At 34.7% G+C, this 17,557-nt stretch overlaps 2 protein-coding genes across 5 annotated transcripts; both read left to right on the top strand.

The window, feature by feature from the left end:
- The first annotated feature begins 1,917 nt into the window (after positions 1-1,917).
- LOC110812426 (Sulfite exporter TauE/SafE family protein) lies at positions 1,918-6,157 on the top strand. 3 transcript variants are annotated; one of them, XM_088207833.1, is made up of 13 exons: positions 1,918-2,065; positions 2,433-2,697; positions 3,015-3,174; positions 3,466-3,666; positions 3,760-3,824; positions 4,182-4,209; positions 4,307-4,386; positions 4,456-4,542; positions 4,657-4,707; positions 4,929-5,150; positions 5,379-5,472; positions 5,570-5,710; positions 5,834-6,157. In XM_088207833.1, exons 2-13 carry the CDS (start codon positions 2,479-2,481, stop codon positions 5,917-5,919), a joined length of 1,434 nt encoding a protein of 477 aa, XP_088063959.1. In that variant the 5' UTR covers positions 1,918-2,065; positions 2,433-2,478; the 3' UTR covers positions 5,920-6,157. The 3 variants fall into 3 exon arrangements, with proteins under 3 accessions (XP_088063959.1, XP_088063956.1, XP_088063957.1); XM_088207830.1 differs by having other exon boundaries at positions 1,928-2,065; positions 2,385-2,697; XM_088207831.1 differs by having other exon boundaries at positions 1,937-2,153.
- A 1,367-nt stretch (positions 6,158-7,524) lies between these two features.
- On the top strand, positions 7,525-17,478 carry LOC110812406 (coiled-coil protein). 2 transcript variants are annotated; one of them, XM_022039179.2, is made up of 6 exons: positions 7,525-7,744; positions 15,635-15,762; positions 16,042-16,145; positions 16,244-16,331; positions 16,570-16,631; positions 16,935-17,478. In XM_022039179.2, the coding sequence occupies exons 1-6, from the start codon at positions 7,632-7,634 to the stop codon at positions 17,085-17,087; spliced, it is 648 nt and encodes a 215-aa protein (XP_021894871.1). In that variant the 5' UTR covers positions 7,525-7,631; the 3' UTR covers positions 17,088-17,478. The 2 variants fall into 2 exon arrangements, with proteins under 2 accessions (XP_021894871.1, XP_088063472.1); XM_088207346.1 differs by lacking the exon at positions 7,525-7,744 and adding an exon at positions 14,540-14,656.
- The last annotated feature ends 79 nt before the right edge of the window (positions 17,479-17,557 follow it).

Here is a 17,557-nt window from a genome sequence, read left to right as displayed (position 1 = left end):
TTTGTTATTTCTTTTAAAATAGTCATTTTCGTAACCTTATTGGGTAATCTGAATTATTGTGTAATGAATGTAAATCCTAACTATTTATTTCGCTTCCGCACTAAATTTACAATTTATCGCCTTTGGAGTTTCGGGAGTCGTTACATGATTTAAAAAAAAAAGAATTTGAACAAAAATGTTTGGATTGAAATAAAAATAATATAATTTTCGAGTCCGAACTTTCTATCCTATTTAGTTAAGAATCGAGTTTAATTTCAGACCAAGGAACATTCTTAACAAACTTCATTTGACCTATACTTCTAAATGGTGTAGTGATATGTATAAATGATAATGTGACTATATTTTAATATAATAATATTTTTTATTAGTTTATTTATAAATAAAATGGTATAAAAAAAAAAGAGAGAGAGAAAGAAAAAGGCCTAATAAATTATGAAAGCATTGTAAAAAGAAGACTTCATTTTGGGTGGGTAAAACTATGAGATTAATTATGTAGATACATAGTTAAGGTTGTGTTAATAATTGAATTAGTTACAAAAATATGTTGTTATGTTTTTTTTTTTAATAAATAAGTAATTAATTCATCGGTAAAAAAATAAATAATCGGACAGGATGAAATCTTTGTCGTGGTGTTCCCAAAAAAAAAAGGAGGTTTGGAAAGTGGGATATGACAATATTACTAAAGCTTTGCACCTTTTACTTATTATATTTCCCTTTAAAGTTTAATTTTTTTAATTAAAATAATAAGAAGTCATTAATTAAATTCTGATTTTCTGTAAAGAAAAGAAAAAAACTATTAGATATTTTTAGTATAGATTCACTTTAAAGAATAAAATAGAAAATAAAATTAATTTACTTATTCAATTATATAATTTTTAAATAATCAATAAAAATAATAAAATTAATATATGCATACCCTATTTCTATATTGCGGATGTCGCAATGCACTATAACACATTACCTTATATGTTCGTGGTCTTGAAATTGCAGAGGTTGATGCATAACAAGTAAAAGACAGTTTTGATGTTAGAGGAGGAAGATCATTTAAAAAAAAAAAATTATTTAATTAAGAAAAAATTTGTTTTATTCAAACAATGATGATAATATTTTTATCGTGTATTTATTAAATATTAAATATACTTATTAGAGATGGAGTAAATATGCATATTAGCATATAAATGATTTATCATTAATTAGTATCAAAATTTTAAAGTTATTATAATTGATAAATTTAATTGAATAATTTTAGCTATATGATTGAGTAGAGATTCCATTTTCTCCATATAATTTTTAGTCAACTTACAAAAATAAAATAAGGATAACAACAACCAATAGATGCAAGGAATCTGAGCCACACTCATGTGTGTGTGTGTGTATATATATATATATATATATAATTGTCTAAATCGTCTAAATATTTTATATTATGAAAAAAGACAAATGGGCAATCGAAATTATTTAAAAAATAAATAAAAATACAACCACTTGTTTATAAAAATATAATATTTACAATAAATTTATAAACTACGGATGAACAGCACACGTCATTCACTGGCCACTCAAATTGAACACGATTCCATTATTAGAAAAATAAAAAAAGAAAGAGAACACGATTTAGGTGATGTTTGGATTGATATTTTTGACTAGATTTCAGATGATAATTTAATAAATATTTAATTCAACTTCAAAATTATAAATTTTTAATCTAATAATTAGTTAATTTAAATAATTTTTTAATCAATATATATATTTATTCATTAATTATAACGTAATAAAAAAAACTATTAAAATCCAACATCTTATGTAAATCACAAAATATTTAACTTGGTGGAGATTAGTTCTAATAATTTTAAACTAATAGCGGTATAAACTTTTTTAAAAAAGGGGTTCAAATAGCTTCTTCAAATAATCATGTATATATGTATATATATTTTTCTTGTAAATTGGAGGAACTAAAAAAAAATATGAGAGAGGCAGGTTGAGGGGTTGAGCCAATTTCATCAAAGAGAGAGAGTGTATATGTATGTATGTATGTATGTAAGCATTTTTTCATACCTCTGAGCAGGTGGGTTTCTCCTTTCAAGCTCTCAGCTTTCTGGCCTTTTCCTCTCCTTTCCCGGAAAATTTTATATTTTTCCCACTCAGCTTTTCTGGTGCGATTCTTCTCCCCGAACTGCCAATCTCAAAAAGGCTGAAACTTTCAGTTTTGTAATATTTCCAGTTTGTTTCCTTTCTTCTCCGCAACCAAACAAATTCACGTGCTCTGTTTTCGTTCTAAAATAGTTTTTGTACACTTTGTTTTATTTTATTTTTATCCTTCTATAGAATCCAGCAGGTGTTGCGATCTGCTCTGCTTCACACTTTTGGTTTATTACCTTACCCAGGTTTCAACTTTTCTTTCATCGGTGTCCATTTTTGAATTCGAATTTCAGAAAGAGATAGACAGATTCCTGGTGGAAAGTGGTGAATTCGAAATCGATGGCTGAGTTCGGGTCAAAATGGCGGGTTTTCAGATCTTTATCGATGATTACCCTCAATTTCGCGTTAGCTTTGGTCTTTGTCTCGGCTGAGAGGAGCCTAAAAAGTCAAACCTTAGGATCTGCTAGTGATATGGAAGAAACCCAATCCAACTTCCTCCTCAAAGCTATAAATTTCTTATGGCAACCTGATAAATCTGGCTATCAACATGTTTGGCCTGTAAGTTTTATTCTTCCATCCATGCTTTTGACTTGACTTAGACATGTAAATAATTGCCTTCTGAGCATGCTTTTCATTAATAGTCGTCGTAATTATACTGTTATGGATTTTGTTTTGCTTCTTCCATGTGAAGATAAATGATTATGCAGCAAAATTTCTCACAAGCTCTTACTGTGTAATTCTCAATGCAATGGGACCCATTTGTCAGTAACCAACAATAGTATTAGTTTTTTTTTTTTTTTTTTTTTTTTTTATGTGCATTCTTTTGGGATCCTGATGAATTTTTGAGTTAAGTCTAAATTTGGAGTTTCCTGCAGGATATGAAATTTGGTTGGCAAATTGTTGTGGGTTCTATTATTGGATTCTTTGGAGCAGCATTTGGTAGTGTTGGTGGTGTTGGTGGTGGTGGTATATTCGTTCCCATGCTTAGCCTCATTATTGGATTCGATCCGAAATCAGCAACAGCTATATCAAAATGTAAGAAATGGATTGATCTGTGGCTATGCTATATTAAAGGAAAAGAACAAATAGAGAATAAGAACAAAAAAAATAGATGTCATTTTTGGTAAATTTAACTGTGGGTACTTTAGCTGTCATTCTACAGTGTAAATTTCATATTCAGTTTACAAAAATGGCATTTGTTTGTTTTTGGTGCTCCAAAATTAGTTTATAATACAGATAAATGAAGATGAAGCTTTTCGAAAGAAACAAACATTAGGTCGTGCAACATAACCAGTTGTGCTGACCATTTATATTTTTTCTATTCAGGTATGATCATGGGTGCAGCTGTCTCAACTGTTTACTACAATCTTAAACTTAGGCATCCTACGATTGACATGCCCATTATTGACTATGACCTCGCCCTGCTCATCCAACCAATGCTAATGATGGGAATTAGCATAGGGGTTACTTTCAATGTCATTTTTGCAGATTGGATGGTCACAGTTTTGCTTATTATTCTCTTTTTAGGTAATGGATTCTTAAGCTGCAGACTTGCATTTCTTCATGCAAAGTGGAAGTTCCTCTTTAGTGATACCCTTTATTGATTGCGTTGGTTGGCAGGAACATCAACAAAGGCATTTTTCAAGGGTGTTGAAACATGGAAAAAGGAAACTATTCTGAAGAAGGTAACTTCTTCAACCAATATAGATATTACAGGCATTGTTTGAGAAGTATTTATGACAAAGAGTTACTTCAATATAGCTTTTTAATGTTTCCTCATGCAATATCCAAAGCTACTCTCTCTTATGGCATGTTTAGATACTTGATGTTTGGAAATATCTTCATATTTCTACGTCCAACCATACAAGTTGTGACAACTTAAAACTATGAAACTTTGTTTGGCACTTTTTGAGCCTTCGTGGTCTTCCAAGTTACTGAAGAAAATGGATGCATAGGTCACACTAAGTTCTGCAATATTTTTGTTAACGCTACTGAAAACTTTGTATCTAACTGTTGGAGTGCTGCTTGTTTTGGACTTTTAGGAGGCCGCCAAGCGTCTGGAGTCAAGTGGTAAGTTGAACTGTTGTTCTTCGTCAATATCCAAATGTCAGACTTAATCTAAATTTACTATTTTGACATCAGCTGATATGTTTCTCACATCTATCAGATGCTGATAATGGAGAGGTCGAATACAGGCCTCTTCCTAGTGGCCCAGGCAGTAACCCAGAAAAGGAGAAGAAAGCTGAAGTAAGAATTTTCTTGTCACCTATTACAAGTACCAGTTAATTCACGTTACTAACTTAGATGTTGTCGCAGGTCAGTATTCTTGAGAATGTTTGTTGGAAGGAACTTGGACTTCTTGTTTTTGTTTGGTTTGCATTTCTCGGACTGCAAGTTGCCAAGGTTTTGCTTTCTATTCTGTATAAACTGCAGAAATACATAATAGTATATAACTTCTTATTTCTCCTGATGTATTATGAGGCCCTACTAATGGAAAATTCTTACATCTGGCTACAGAACTACACATCTACTTGCTCGGTAGCATATTGGGTTCTGAACTTGATGCAGGCACGTTTTCTCACAATGCCTTGTCCATCATCAACATTTTAAACATTTTTTCCTCTAACAATGAAGGGACTATAACATGTAACTTTATGAATTATTTGCATATAAAAATTAAGGCCTGCAAGATTGAGATGTATATAATACCTGGATTATGTAAAAAAATCAGTTTTGATCTAAAATATAAAAGCTTCTTGATATTTTGGTTGATGCATGCCTTCTTGCAGATTCCAGTTTCCTTGGGGGTTTCTGGGTATGAAGCAGTTAGCTTGTACAGAGGACGGAGAGTAATTGCATCTAAAGGAGATCAAGGTACAAACTTTCAAGTGCACCAGCTTGCTCTCTATTGCTTTTTTGGAGTTCTGGCTGGAGTTGTTGGTGGTCTTCTTGGACTTGGTGGAGGCTTTATCATGGGTCCACTATTCTTAGAGTTGGGAGTTCCTCCACAGGTGAGTTTGTTTTTTTCCTTCAGATCCACGTAAACTGCAAAAGAATTAGTATCGAATGTCTGCATCTGCATAGGACAAGAGTGCTTCATGATTAAGTCCTAATGATAGGTCTGAACCTCCATACTCTTATCAAATGATCCACCAATATTTTCCCCGAGCACTGTATTCTTACTGATGATCTTATCACCATAGATGTAGTTGTAACCTTTTCTAATGATCTTTTTGTAGGTCTCAAGTGCCACTGCCACTTTTGCAATGATCTTTTCCTCATCAATGTCTGTTGTGGAATATTACCTTCTGAAACGTTTTCCAGTTCCATATGGTAAGTTTGTCACCAAACCCACCCAGTTGTCTGAAATTGCTTCCTGTTATTTGAACGATTGTTAATGAGTTCTCATTTTACTCATCTTGTTGTGCAGCTCTATACTTCATCGCTGTAGCTACTGTAGCTGCTATTGTAGGCCAGCATATTGTGAGGAAGCTGATTATTCTATGTGGAAGGGCATCTCTCATCATCTTCATTCTCGCATCTACCATATTCATTAGTGCAGTCTCGCTTGGTGAGTATTAATATTAATATTTCCCTGCACTTGGCTGAATGCCATATACTTTCTCAAGCTTAACTAAAGATTTAAGAGTCCTGAGATTGTCCGAAAATTCTTATCTACTCGTGTTCTTCGTAGGTGGTGTTGGAATATCGAACATGGTTTACAAAATTGAGAACCATGAATACATGGGATTCGAAGACCTCTGCAAGTACAAGTCATAGTTTTTTCCTTCTTTTTGCTTTTATGTTCTTCTCGTTCTTCCAAATTCGTTTCTGGTGTAATCATTCTCTAGTCTGCAAATTTGATTCATAGGTATCAATGTATTAGTGAGATCAAACATGGTTGCTAGTTGAAGTTTATCAAGAACTACCCTTATCGTGGTTTATTCTTCCATGTAGTCTATGATGGTTTTTCGGTGAGAAATTCAATGTAATTTATTTGGAAGCCATGATTATTTCACGTCACCTCTCTCTTTTCCTGTCGACCCGAGCTAAATTTAACTCTTGGTACCAGATGGGTAGGAAAATGGAGATGCAAACATAAGAGGAAAAGAATGAAATCAAAAAATGGTGAAAACTAAAATTTGATATTTATTTTATTGACAAGTATAAAGGCTATTAATTGTTATTGTCTTGGCATTTGGTAGCCATTTATGAATGTTACTCCATTGACTCTTTTCACACCAAACTTTGACTTAAAATTATTCTTGCCTGTCATTACTCAAAATTTGTCCCCCCACAAAAAAAAAAAAAAAAGAAGCTAAAATCATTTTTAGCCTTCTGGTTTTGGTTTTGTTATTCTGACTAATTTCGGCTGCTTTTACACCAATAAAAAGTATTCAACACTTTTTTGCAATATATATATATATATATATATATATATGATATTCGTTTTACCCATGTTGTAAATATATTATCTTTTTACTCACCAACTCTACGATGAATATAATTATATTAAAATATATTTGGTGAAAATTGTTAACGTGTATAATTAAGAATATGGCATTGAATTTTGTTTTTTTTAATTATTTTAAATTTTATGATTAAACATTATCATATTATATATATAGTATAAAAATTATAATAATTAAGGGTGGTAGACATTATTAAACTTCCATTAATCAATCACTACCAAACATCATTATTTAAATATATATATATATATAAGTAGTGTTATTTAATATAAAAATGTTCCTATCAAATATGATAGATACACTCAAGACAGAAATGAATATTGTATCGTCACGAATCTTCTCTCTTCTACCCCACTTTTGCATTTACTACTTACTTGTTTTTTTCTACGTATGATGTGATATCATCTATATCCACTTGTATATATTATGGAAGGCCTCTAATTTGAAAGAGTTTATTTATTTATTTTTCTAAATGTCTATTGTAAAATTCAAATTAATATATATGGTAGTAAAATTACTAAACGTGTATATAATATTTATATATACACATTAAATTAGAAAATATATGTTAATATGTAATTAAAATTGAAAGTATATCACAGATGTGTATTAATTTTAAAATGGTATATTATATAGTTTTGTTCGTCCAAATTTTGTGGGACCCGCACGTAAGTTTTTTTAAGTAGTCAAAATATTTTTTCAAAGTTAATTAATGATGCGAACTTAGAAATTATAAGTAATTTTATTTGATGTAAATTGCAATTTTACTTTTTTAACTTTTTGGTAATTTTTCAATTTAAATTTTTGCAGAATTTGATGCCTTTAACTAATGTTAATATGTGATGGATAGAAATATTTTACAGTCAGTTTGTGCAGCCGAAAGCCGCACCGAGTAAAACCTTAATTTATTGTAACATTGAAGGGGGACAAAAAGGGGAAGAGAAATACCCTAGAGGGCTCTAAATAAAGCTTTCGGTCTCTGTTCGTCTGATAACAGAATCAGGATCGAAGGAGAGCAGAATGGTTTTCTACTTCAAAGCCCGACCGGAAGCTGGGGATTATACCGTCTTCATGGGCCTTGACAAGTACGAGAACGAGGAGCTCATCAAATACGGTTTCCCTGAAGACATTTGGTAATTTTGAAGAAAACCTTCGACTTCCTCTCTCTCTCTCTCTCTCTCTCTCTTTTTTTTGGGTCGAATTAGTACTGCCTTTTCATTATATCATTCTTTAGATGCCCGATAATTTTTCAATTGCTCTATTCGTGGGAATTAGTATGATTAGGGTTTTTCAGGTGTAATCCCTGGAATTTTCGTTTTTAAGTAAGATTTTTTAATATTATGCATGATTTGTGCAAAATGGAAGAAGAAGAAGATGTCCTCTTTTTTTTAGATTAGATTGGTGGTATGATACGAGTGAATTGCATATATATTGGTTACCAAGAAACTAAGAGTTAATAGGAGAGAGTAAACTGGAGAAATCGAGAGAGAAGAACCAATTTCAGTTCATATACTAGAGGTTGCAATCTGGAAATTGAAAACAAAACAAAATGCAGCAGTTGTCTATGCCAAATTGAAATCCTTACAGTGACCTAACTAGGTTTTGGTAATAGCATCTGGTATTTAGGTAACTAGTTTTGACAGAAGAGTTCTTTAAATATCGACGGAAGATGGTGCAGTCTTCAGCCTCTTTAGTTTTAGCACGGGATTATCATTGTCATAAGGCAGGCATACCCAAGGATTTGCATCGTCTTTGAAATGTTTAGCATTTGGATAGACACTTTTACGGGACTTGGAATTTCTTTGTTATCAATTTCATTCTGGTTTGTGATTGGATCGTTCTATGAATAAATTACCACAACCACTTCCATCAATCACCTACTTTTACCTTCATTGCAACTAATGCATCTACTTTTTGACTGTCAAATCCTATTTCCTCAAATTCATATCACTGTGAATTACCACAACCACGTGCAGCAGCAATTGCACGTTGGAATCCAGTGATTCCAGCACTTCTTGCATTGTATTTACCCCATGCTATTCTTCCATAACTATATTATCATGACACTTTAATGGTTTCTGACGCACAACGCAAAGATTTAATGGTTTCTGACGCTTTTGACAATTCGGGACTGTATAATGTGTTGGTTACCCGAAACTTGAATGATTGGGGGTTGGATGAATATGGGAAGCTTCTAAATCTGATGGCTGGTATTAATATTCTGGACAGACCTGACAGTTTGATCTGGGAGGGACAAAAAAATGGCAAATTCACTACCCAGTCTTTCTACAATTTTCTTTCCAACCCCAATATCCGGTGCAGCACTGCAAATAATTCTCAGTTTCCTTTCAAATCTATTTGGAAAACCAATGCTCCTTCCAGAATTGCTTTTTTTGCTTGGGAAGCCAGTAAAGAGAAGATTTTGACTTTAGACATCTTGGTGAAAAGAGGAAAAATTATGGTTAACAAGTGTTTTCTCATAGCTGCAATTACATTCTTCTTTGTTGTCCCTTTACTTCAAAACTTTGGTCCATGGTCTTTAATTTGATTGTTATTACTTGGGTAATGGCTGGATCCGTTCACGATGAACTTTTGGCTTGGAAGGGTTTAAACTCGAGCAATCATGTCAATCACCTTATCCCCAATACTATATTTTGGACTATTTGGAAAGAAAGAAACAATAGGGCTTTTGATGATAATGAAGATACTTTTGTAAATATTAAGGAAAGATGGTTACATTGTTTTGGCTCCATCATTTTGGATAGTAACTTATTATCTTTTGATGACATTGGAGTTGTTGTCGATATTCTCTTAAATATGTAATACTTTTGTACATGGACGGTACTCCTTTGGTGCCCTTTTTTAATGCATCTACTAACTTCTATCTCAAAAAAAAAAAAAAAAAAAATACCATGAACAAAGTCAACATCGGGAGCTTCCTTGAAATCTCCTTCCAATCTTCTGTACTTGTAGCAGTTTAAAATTTTCCATTAGGAACTCTTGCGTTGTTTATGATTCTCATTATTAATCTCCAAGGTTTGATGGTTTAACTGTTCCCTTTCTTCCCTTCTTGAGGATTCCTTCAACTTGCAACCTTGCTAGTCCCAAGGTAATAGGATAGAAGCTTGGGGGATGATCTCCCATACTATCTCAGATGGGGTTGATTTCAAGGAAGAACGATAGTCCGTGTTGTAAAAATACTCCTCCCACAATAACCGTTCCATTGAACAACTTGGCTTATGATTTATGAAACATCTTAGATACATTTGAATTGTGCAGTTAACCACTTTGCTGGCCATGTGATTAAGTATGGGAAGCTGATCGAAAGCCAATTTTGTGCCGGAGAGTCAAAGAACTTCCTTCTAAAAGGCACTTGTGAAGGTTACATCATGGTCGACGATCTATTACTGCTATATATGGATGAAATGATGGCAAAATATGAGCATATTTGGAAAGGCTATTGACCACCATGAACAGAATGTTATTGTCACACGACAGTTGGGAGACATTCCAAACATCAAGGGGGATGTTGTCCCAAATTGTTTGGAATGGTAAGCGGTTGGAGGAGGCGGGTTGGTTGGAGTTATTCCACCATGTGTTGTTGGCAAGTTGGGCAAGATTAAACAAAGTTATGGACTTTTTGTTTTTCTACCTTCCAATAAAGTCACTGGCCATCCCTCTGGAAGTAATTTGGTATAGTTTCTGCCCATGGTTATGGAGCGCTGATTGAATGGTTGGGACTTCAGGAGAAATAGGTAGAAGGAACACCCTTTCCTTGTAAAGGAGAAGATTCTCTTAAAAGTCCAGAGATTGCCTAATCCTTCTTCTTGTACTTGATGGGCCAACTTTTGAGGTCTGGGATTCCATGAATTCTTCTCTAATAGCATTTTAAAAAAATTAGTTGGGGCATGGATATGGCAACGAAGGTACCCATTTCTTCAAATTGTTGAAATAAAGTGTGTGCTACAATGTTTCCCTACTCAAACTTGGAGCTGTGGGTAGGCTTGGCCATACCAGATTAGGCTTGGCCAGTTTGGATTTATGATTTGTTTTTTTTTTTGGTGTTTTTTTTTTAGTCCATACCAGGGATCGAATGAGACTGAAACTGTTGGTAGAGATGAACAATGGTTCAAAACCAGACTACACTGGCCTGGTATCACTTTTGTCTAGACCGGACTGTACCTGAATTTTTTGGTCTACTCCGGATTGAAGTGGATCGTACAAAATATTTTAATTTTCTGAAGTATATTATATACAAAATATATAAATATATATACATTAAATATACGTGTGTGTGTGTGTGTGTGTGTGTAAATAACATAAACATACAAAATATATACATATTCATATATATATGTTATTCTATATATATTAAATTCATTATTTTAAGAGAATTCATTTAATTGGTGCTGTCCTCAACAGGATTAGAACAGACTGCTCTCTTCAGCTCCTAATCTCTTGGACTGAGCACCAGATTGTATGTGGACCAATCGAGTCTGGAATGAACACCCTGGTCCAGTCTGGTTTTTCCTGTCTGGATAAGGTTTTGCTGACCCCTAAATATTGGTCCTCTAAGCTTAGGACCAAGGATAGGGCTAAACACAATTTGGTCATGTTCGATTCAGTTTTCTAGTCCAGCAATTTAACACCCCTATTTGGAACTCCATGACAAGATGGGTTAATTCTTGATCAAAGGCTCATCAATAAATGGTGTGTGCTCCCTGAATTTTCCGAAATAATTATGGGCCACTCTGTTACTCATTTTTTATATTTTTATAGTTTGAGAAGTCACCTTACCTATGATAGCATGGATGGAAATCTTGGGACCCTCTGCCCCTTCAATCACCTACAATAGATGTCTGGAAGCAGATCCTCTGCAAATTCCAACCAAAAGAATTTTTTTACATCCTAGAGTGAACAGATCATTGCAGATAGAACAAAGTCCTTTCTTATGCCTTTCCCCTATTTAATCTTTGCTTAATTTATTAATGAAGACTGGTTTGCTACCTCCATAGATGATCTTCTCACTGCTTTGCTATCCATCCACCTTCCTCTGATGGTGCTCATAGAGGTGGGCATAACTTATTACCATTGTTAGATCCACAGGATGTTGTAGCTCTACCGCCACCTCTATATAGTCTAGCAAGTGATGAGAATTTCAATCTCTTGGGCGGGTATAAGTGTGGAAGCCTGATTGGATAGTTATTCAAACCTCTATCAGGAACCTGGTGTCTAACAGCAGCTTGAAAGCAGGTACTGATGTAGTTTTTAAGGAGTTTTAGGGCTGAAGGAGGCAGATTAGGAGATTGGCAGCAGAGGTAGGAGTAGGAAGGAAGAGAGAAAAGAGAGAAAGAGTTAGGAAGGATAGAGTTTATAGTAGATTTTCATTCATTTCTTCATAATTTCAGCTCTTAAAACCTGGGTACTTATATAGCAGTATCACCCTCCTAGAATGAAAATAAAGGGAACAAAAAACCAATTACTACCAGGTGTAAATGATAGCCAGTATACGAGTGTCCTTTTGTAATGGAATCCTTGACTAATTCCTCTGCGAACAGTTAATTTTTCTAACAAAAAATAAAATAACATGACGTTTTTGCCCTATACAGCATTTTCCAGGTCCTTACATCTCACCCTTTCTGCAGAAGAACCTTGTCCTCAATCTTCTTGTGATGTTAATGCAATGGATTTAACTCCAGCAAATTTTCATCTCCTACTCATAAACAACTAATCATAAACAGGTGTTATTTCTGCAAATCCGATGAGGAGACTTGGTACCATTTGGTGCTGGGTTGCCCTGTTACAAATGCCATATGGTCTTCTGTTTTGAGGCTTATTGGGGTGGATTGGGTTTATGGTGGGTAGTGTAAGTAATGAACTTTGGGCTTGGGAGGGTTTGTGTATAAAAAAAGGGAGGCATTTATTTCTTGTACCACTTACTATTTTTTGGGTGATTTGGAAAGAAAGAAATGCTAGAGCTTTTGAGGGGGTTGAGACTAACTTTGGTAACATTAGAGATAGATGGATTCACACATTTGGATCTATTTTGCTGGGTCATGATATTAAAGATCTAGATGATACGGGTGTGATTATTGACCAATTGATAGTCTTGTAACTATTTTGAATATGGGTAGTACCCATTTGTTACCTTGTGCATAATAATACTTCACTTTTATTCCAAAAAAGAAAGCTCATAAACGACTATTCCTTGCATTTAATCTATTTGCAGCCTGTTCATCATTTCTATTCACAAAAGCAAAAAATTGCGAGTGTCGTAAAATGTCTTATGCATTCTTTGGACTAATAGGGAAGAAAATGAAAGATGGCTAAACATTTAGCTCCACTGTTGATTAAACATGTTCTCTTTGTTGAAAAAAATTTTAGAAACTCTCATCAAAATATCAGCCCCATTCCATGTCAAATGACTATCATTGTATGTCATGTAGTACCCTCTCAAGCATTCTAGTATAAAGGGATTATGTCCTCTGAATGTCATTACATCACCATTTTAAAAACCCCAGCAAGCTGACCCTCCAAATTCTAACAGAACTGTTGAGTGACGATAATGACTCCAGGAGTATGATATCATAATCAAGATAAATGCCATGATATCTACTTCCGTTTTCTGGGACAGTATCCCATCTTTGGAATTTCTTCTTTACAAATCAGGCTTGTATATGTTATTGGATTGATGGTTCCACCTCGAATTTCTTCTTTACAAATCAAGATAAATGCCATGATATCTACTTCTGTTTTCTGGGACAGTATCCCATCTTTGGAATTTCTTCTTTACAAATCAGGCTTGTATATGTTATTGGGATTGATGGTTCCACCTCGAATTAAAGTCTTCAAACCTGGTGAGTTTTCCTCTTGAGAAGACTCTGCAAACTCCTGGTAAAAACAAACAGTTTCAGCCTCCACTCTCTTTCCAGGAAGGTTTTAGGAAGAAGCAGGAGAAATATGTGTTTTCTGCTGTGCTGTCATTGTAGATCGCTTAGGTTTTGTGATCATTATCTATAGTTGAGCGTTGCTTTCAGCTAGTTTGGCATCTAGCTTTGCACTGATGGTCTGTAAATTTCCATCATGAATTCTTGAAGGCACTGGTCTAGTCTTTGGATAGATTCTTTTACATGGGTTAGTTGATGCAAATTCGTCATGTTTTCCTCTAAATCGTGCCGCTCTGATACTATTCTCAGGAACCCGTTGTCGACATCAGGTGGGAAGTAGGTATTAATGTAGTTCTTGAGGAGTTATAGGACAGCTGAGGCAGATTAGGGAGATTGACAACAGAGGTGGGAGTAGGAAGAGGGAACGAAAAGAGAAAAGAGACGAAAAGTTAAGAATGACAGAGTTTAGAGGATTTTCATTTATTTCTTCATAATTTCAGCTATTGCAACCTCAGTATTTATAGCAGTAACAGCCTCCTACTGTGAAAATAAAACAAAAGGTAACCACTTAGTACCAGGTACAAATAACAACTGGTGTATCAGTGTCCTTTTGTATTGGAAATCTTCGGCTAATTCCTCTACTGACAGCTAATTATCCTAGTTGAAAACAAAGTAGCAAATGACATCTTTACCCTCTACAAGACTTCCAAGTCATACAATGTCTTCCAGTGCTCAATCACAAATCTCTCTTATTACAACTTGTTTGGCTAGTTCCCCTGGTTTGTTTTACTGTGTATTGAGGGTCCAAAATGCAAATCACAAGTGGTTTTCAAAGTCGTGTCAAGTCCTCTTGGTTCAGTCTCATTCTAATTCTAATTTGAAAACCCAAAATTGAGCATAATCCTCTACGTGAAAAGAGGCCGGCCTACCTTGTCCTCCTCAGCATTGCAATGATGGTGAAAAAGAGGCCCACAGCATTTCAGCCACCCGAGTGGATCTACCACCTGTCGTATTGCAGAAAATCGAGCTTCAAGAATCGAGGAACCATTCCCTACTGTCTGCACCTTCTCAAATCCACGTCGGTCTCTTTCTTGACACCAACATTGCTAGTGGTTTCTGAGGCTTCTCTCCTGGTGGTGAACAACTCGCGTTTAAAAGGTTCTATCTTTACCAGAGTTCTTGTTGTCTCTCTTTTATCCTGGTTTGGTCCTCTTATATTGTTTCTGTGTGAATTCAATTTGTTGTTGGAAGGCCTTGAATTTCCCCCTCACTGCTGGTTCTGATACCAAATTGATATGGTCCTGGGTTTATGATCTGGCTTGGGGTCCAGAAACGGTGAAATTGTGAACCTTTAATCATTTTCAAGTAAATTCTATATTTTAGATTGAATAGCTGGTAAGTTTTATTGATCATAATAACATTTATAAGGGGAGCTATTTGGAATACATCCTTACTCAGGCAACTCCTATTCCTACTCTTAAATTGATAACATTAAAAACACAAAGTTTTAGTAAAGAATCCCAAGTCAAATAATCCTCCTAAAGTGAACTTTTGTAGCCATCTTATCCTTCAGCCAATTTGGAAGAAGAATCCAAATTCGGCTGGACCCTGGAGCTGCTGAGGGTGGTCTACGGATCCCCTTGCAGTTCTAAACCCTCTCAAACCTTCTGTTGTTTTTGGCTATATTAGTGGCCGGAACAAGATGTTAAAAAAAATTATATATGTTTCTACCGACCTAAAGATTCGACAGTGGGCACAGTTTCTTTGAAGTTATGCAATATCATAACTATAAGAATACTTCTGCAAAGAAGAAAATATACCAAATACGAACACAACTATAGTGTCTCGCCAACAACATTTTTGTCATAGCACTTGCATAACTGCAAGTTTATCATCTTCTATGACTGCAGCAATCTTAACATAGCTGTTCTAATTCTTGTAATACGATTGTCTTTAACAGCTCAAAGTGATACCACGTGTAAAAGACCGTTTTGGATGAGCCTTTTCTTTTCTCAATTTGAAGAAGTTTCAGGAAGGGGACATTTTAATCGGTCACTTCATAGGGTTATTTCTAGTTTTATTTCAGATATACAAATATGTGTGTGTTTGTTCTCTGATCGGGGTCATTCATTGCAGGTTCCATGTGGATAAAATGTCTTCTGCCCATGTATATCTGAGACTTCATAAGGGTCAGACTATTGATGATATAAGTGAAGGTGTGCTGGAGGATTGTGCTCAGCTCGTCAAAGCCAATTCCATCCAAGGCAAACTCTAATGGACACCTTATGCTTTATGGAAATTTACTCATCTTCAAGTTTCATAAACTTAGTATTCAACTGATCATTGATTTGGTTATGGCAATAATTATTGAAGTTTAATTCCTTACTTTGTGATCAAAGGGAGGGGGCTGGGTTGCTGCCCTTCAAGGCAAACATATTTAGGACACATAGTTGTTGGCCATCTTTACCTGAGCATGTCTTTATTTCTAAAATTTTAGCAAGTTCCTGCTGTAACATTCATTCATCAATTTTGTTCGCATGCAGGAAATAAGGTGAACAATATTGATGTTGTTTACACTCCCTGGTCCAACTTGAAGAAAACAGCTGCCATGGATGTCGGCCAAGTTGGTTTTCACAATTCAAAGATGGTGAACTTCTTTATCTTTTAGGTTACCTGCATATATCTTACATGTGCAATAATGAGTTCTGTACTGTGAACGGATATCTGACTTGTTGCTTCATTCAGGTTCGGACTGTGAGGGTGGAGAAACGGATAAATGAGGTAGTTAATAGATTGAACAGGACAAAAGTAGAAAGAAAGCCTGATCTAAAAGGTAGGATTTGAATTAAGCTTCAAAACTACTTTTTGAATAATATTTACTAAAACTACCTTTTGAATAATATTTAGTAAAACTAGATTCTAAAGATGTTTTGATTTTTTATAGAGGAAATCGGCCTCAAGTTTGGGCTCTGTATATAACTCAAAATGATTTACGAATTTATTACTGTGAATTATTTAGTTTTCAGCAATTAATTTGTATTATAGTGAATAGCAACTTGTTTATGATGCAGCGGAACGAGAAGCAGTCAACGCAGCAGAAAGAGCAGAGAGAAAACAGCACCTGAGGGAGAAAGTAAGTTTTGTATATTCTTTAAATTCCCTGAAACCTTTTTCTCCCCAGCCATTTGGAAGTAAAGCACTGTAAGTTAATTGACTGATGTCAGTAGATATCTATACTGTGATTGAACACTCTGAAGGTGTGATCTAATTGAGTTTGTTGAGATTAAAGATACGGAACCGTACTTAAAAACCAGGATTATCTTTTAGAACATTTGGTTGAAAGAACACTGTCTATTTTACATCCTGATGAAGGAATAATTATTTGTCTTGATTGGATTTCTGAAAAGAAAGGTGTGTGTGTTTTTTTTTCTTGTAGAAACGTCGGGAAGAGATGGAAAGGATGGAAAAGGAGAGACAAGCAGAGATTAGGAGCTACAAGGGCTTAATGGTTGCTGAAAAGATGACATCGAACAAAGAGATTGCATCGGCAAACAAGTCTTTGCAGGAACTGGAAGATGACTTTATGTAAGCAGCTGTCACGGTTATCAATGGATTTAATGTTGTTTAAGATGTTGCCAGCTGCCAAATTTGCTTCCCTGTAAAGAGGGATTTCCGTCAGCTTATGATTCTATATTCAAAGTCATTTTCCGTCTTGAATATGTTCCTGATCCATCGCAAGAAGGAAAATGAGCAGCGATGGAAGAGGAGAGAGGACAGTGGAGTTGAGAGGGAATGAACTTTGCAGCAAACGTATGTTCTACTTGTCTGCTAAACTTTGTGTCTATACGGCTATGTCTACGATGCAATTTTTATGGTATATTTTTTAAAGAAGGATATCTAACCACACCCATGAACGGGGGTGCCTGTATGTATCTGAAATATGGGATTGAAATATTCGTTTTTTCTGGTTCCATTCAAAATGAGGTCCGATCATGATGTGTCCATCAAAAATGGAAATATTTAGCTAAAAAGAAAATTTAATTGCGGGCAGTATTGTAA

Source organism: Carica papaya, chromosome 7 (assembly GCF_054855325.1).
Source record: "Carica papaya isolate Zhongbai chromosome 7, ASM5485532v1, whole genome shotgun sequence".
NCBI classification, from domain to species: domain Eukaryota; kingdom Viridiplantae; phylum Streptophyta; class Magnoliopsida; order Brassicales; family Caricaceae; genus Carica; species Carica papaya.
This window is presented reverse-complemented; position numbering and strand designations above follow the sequence as displayed.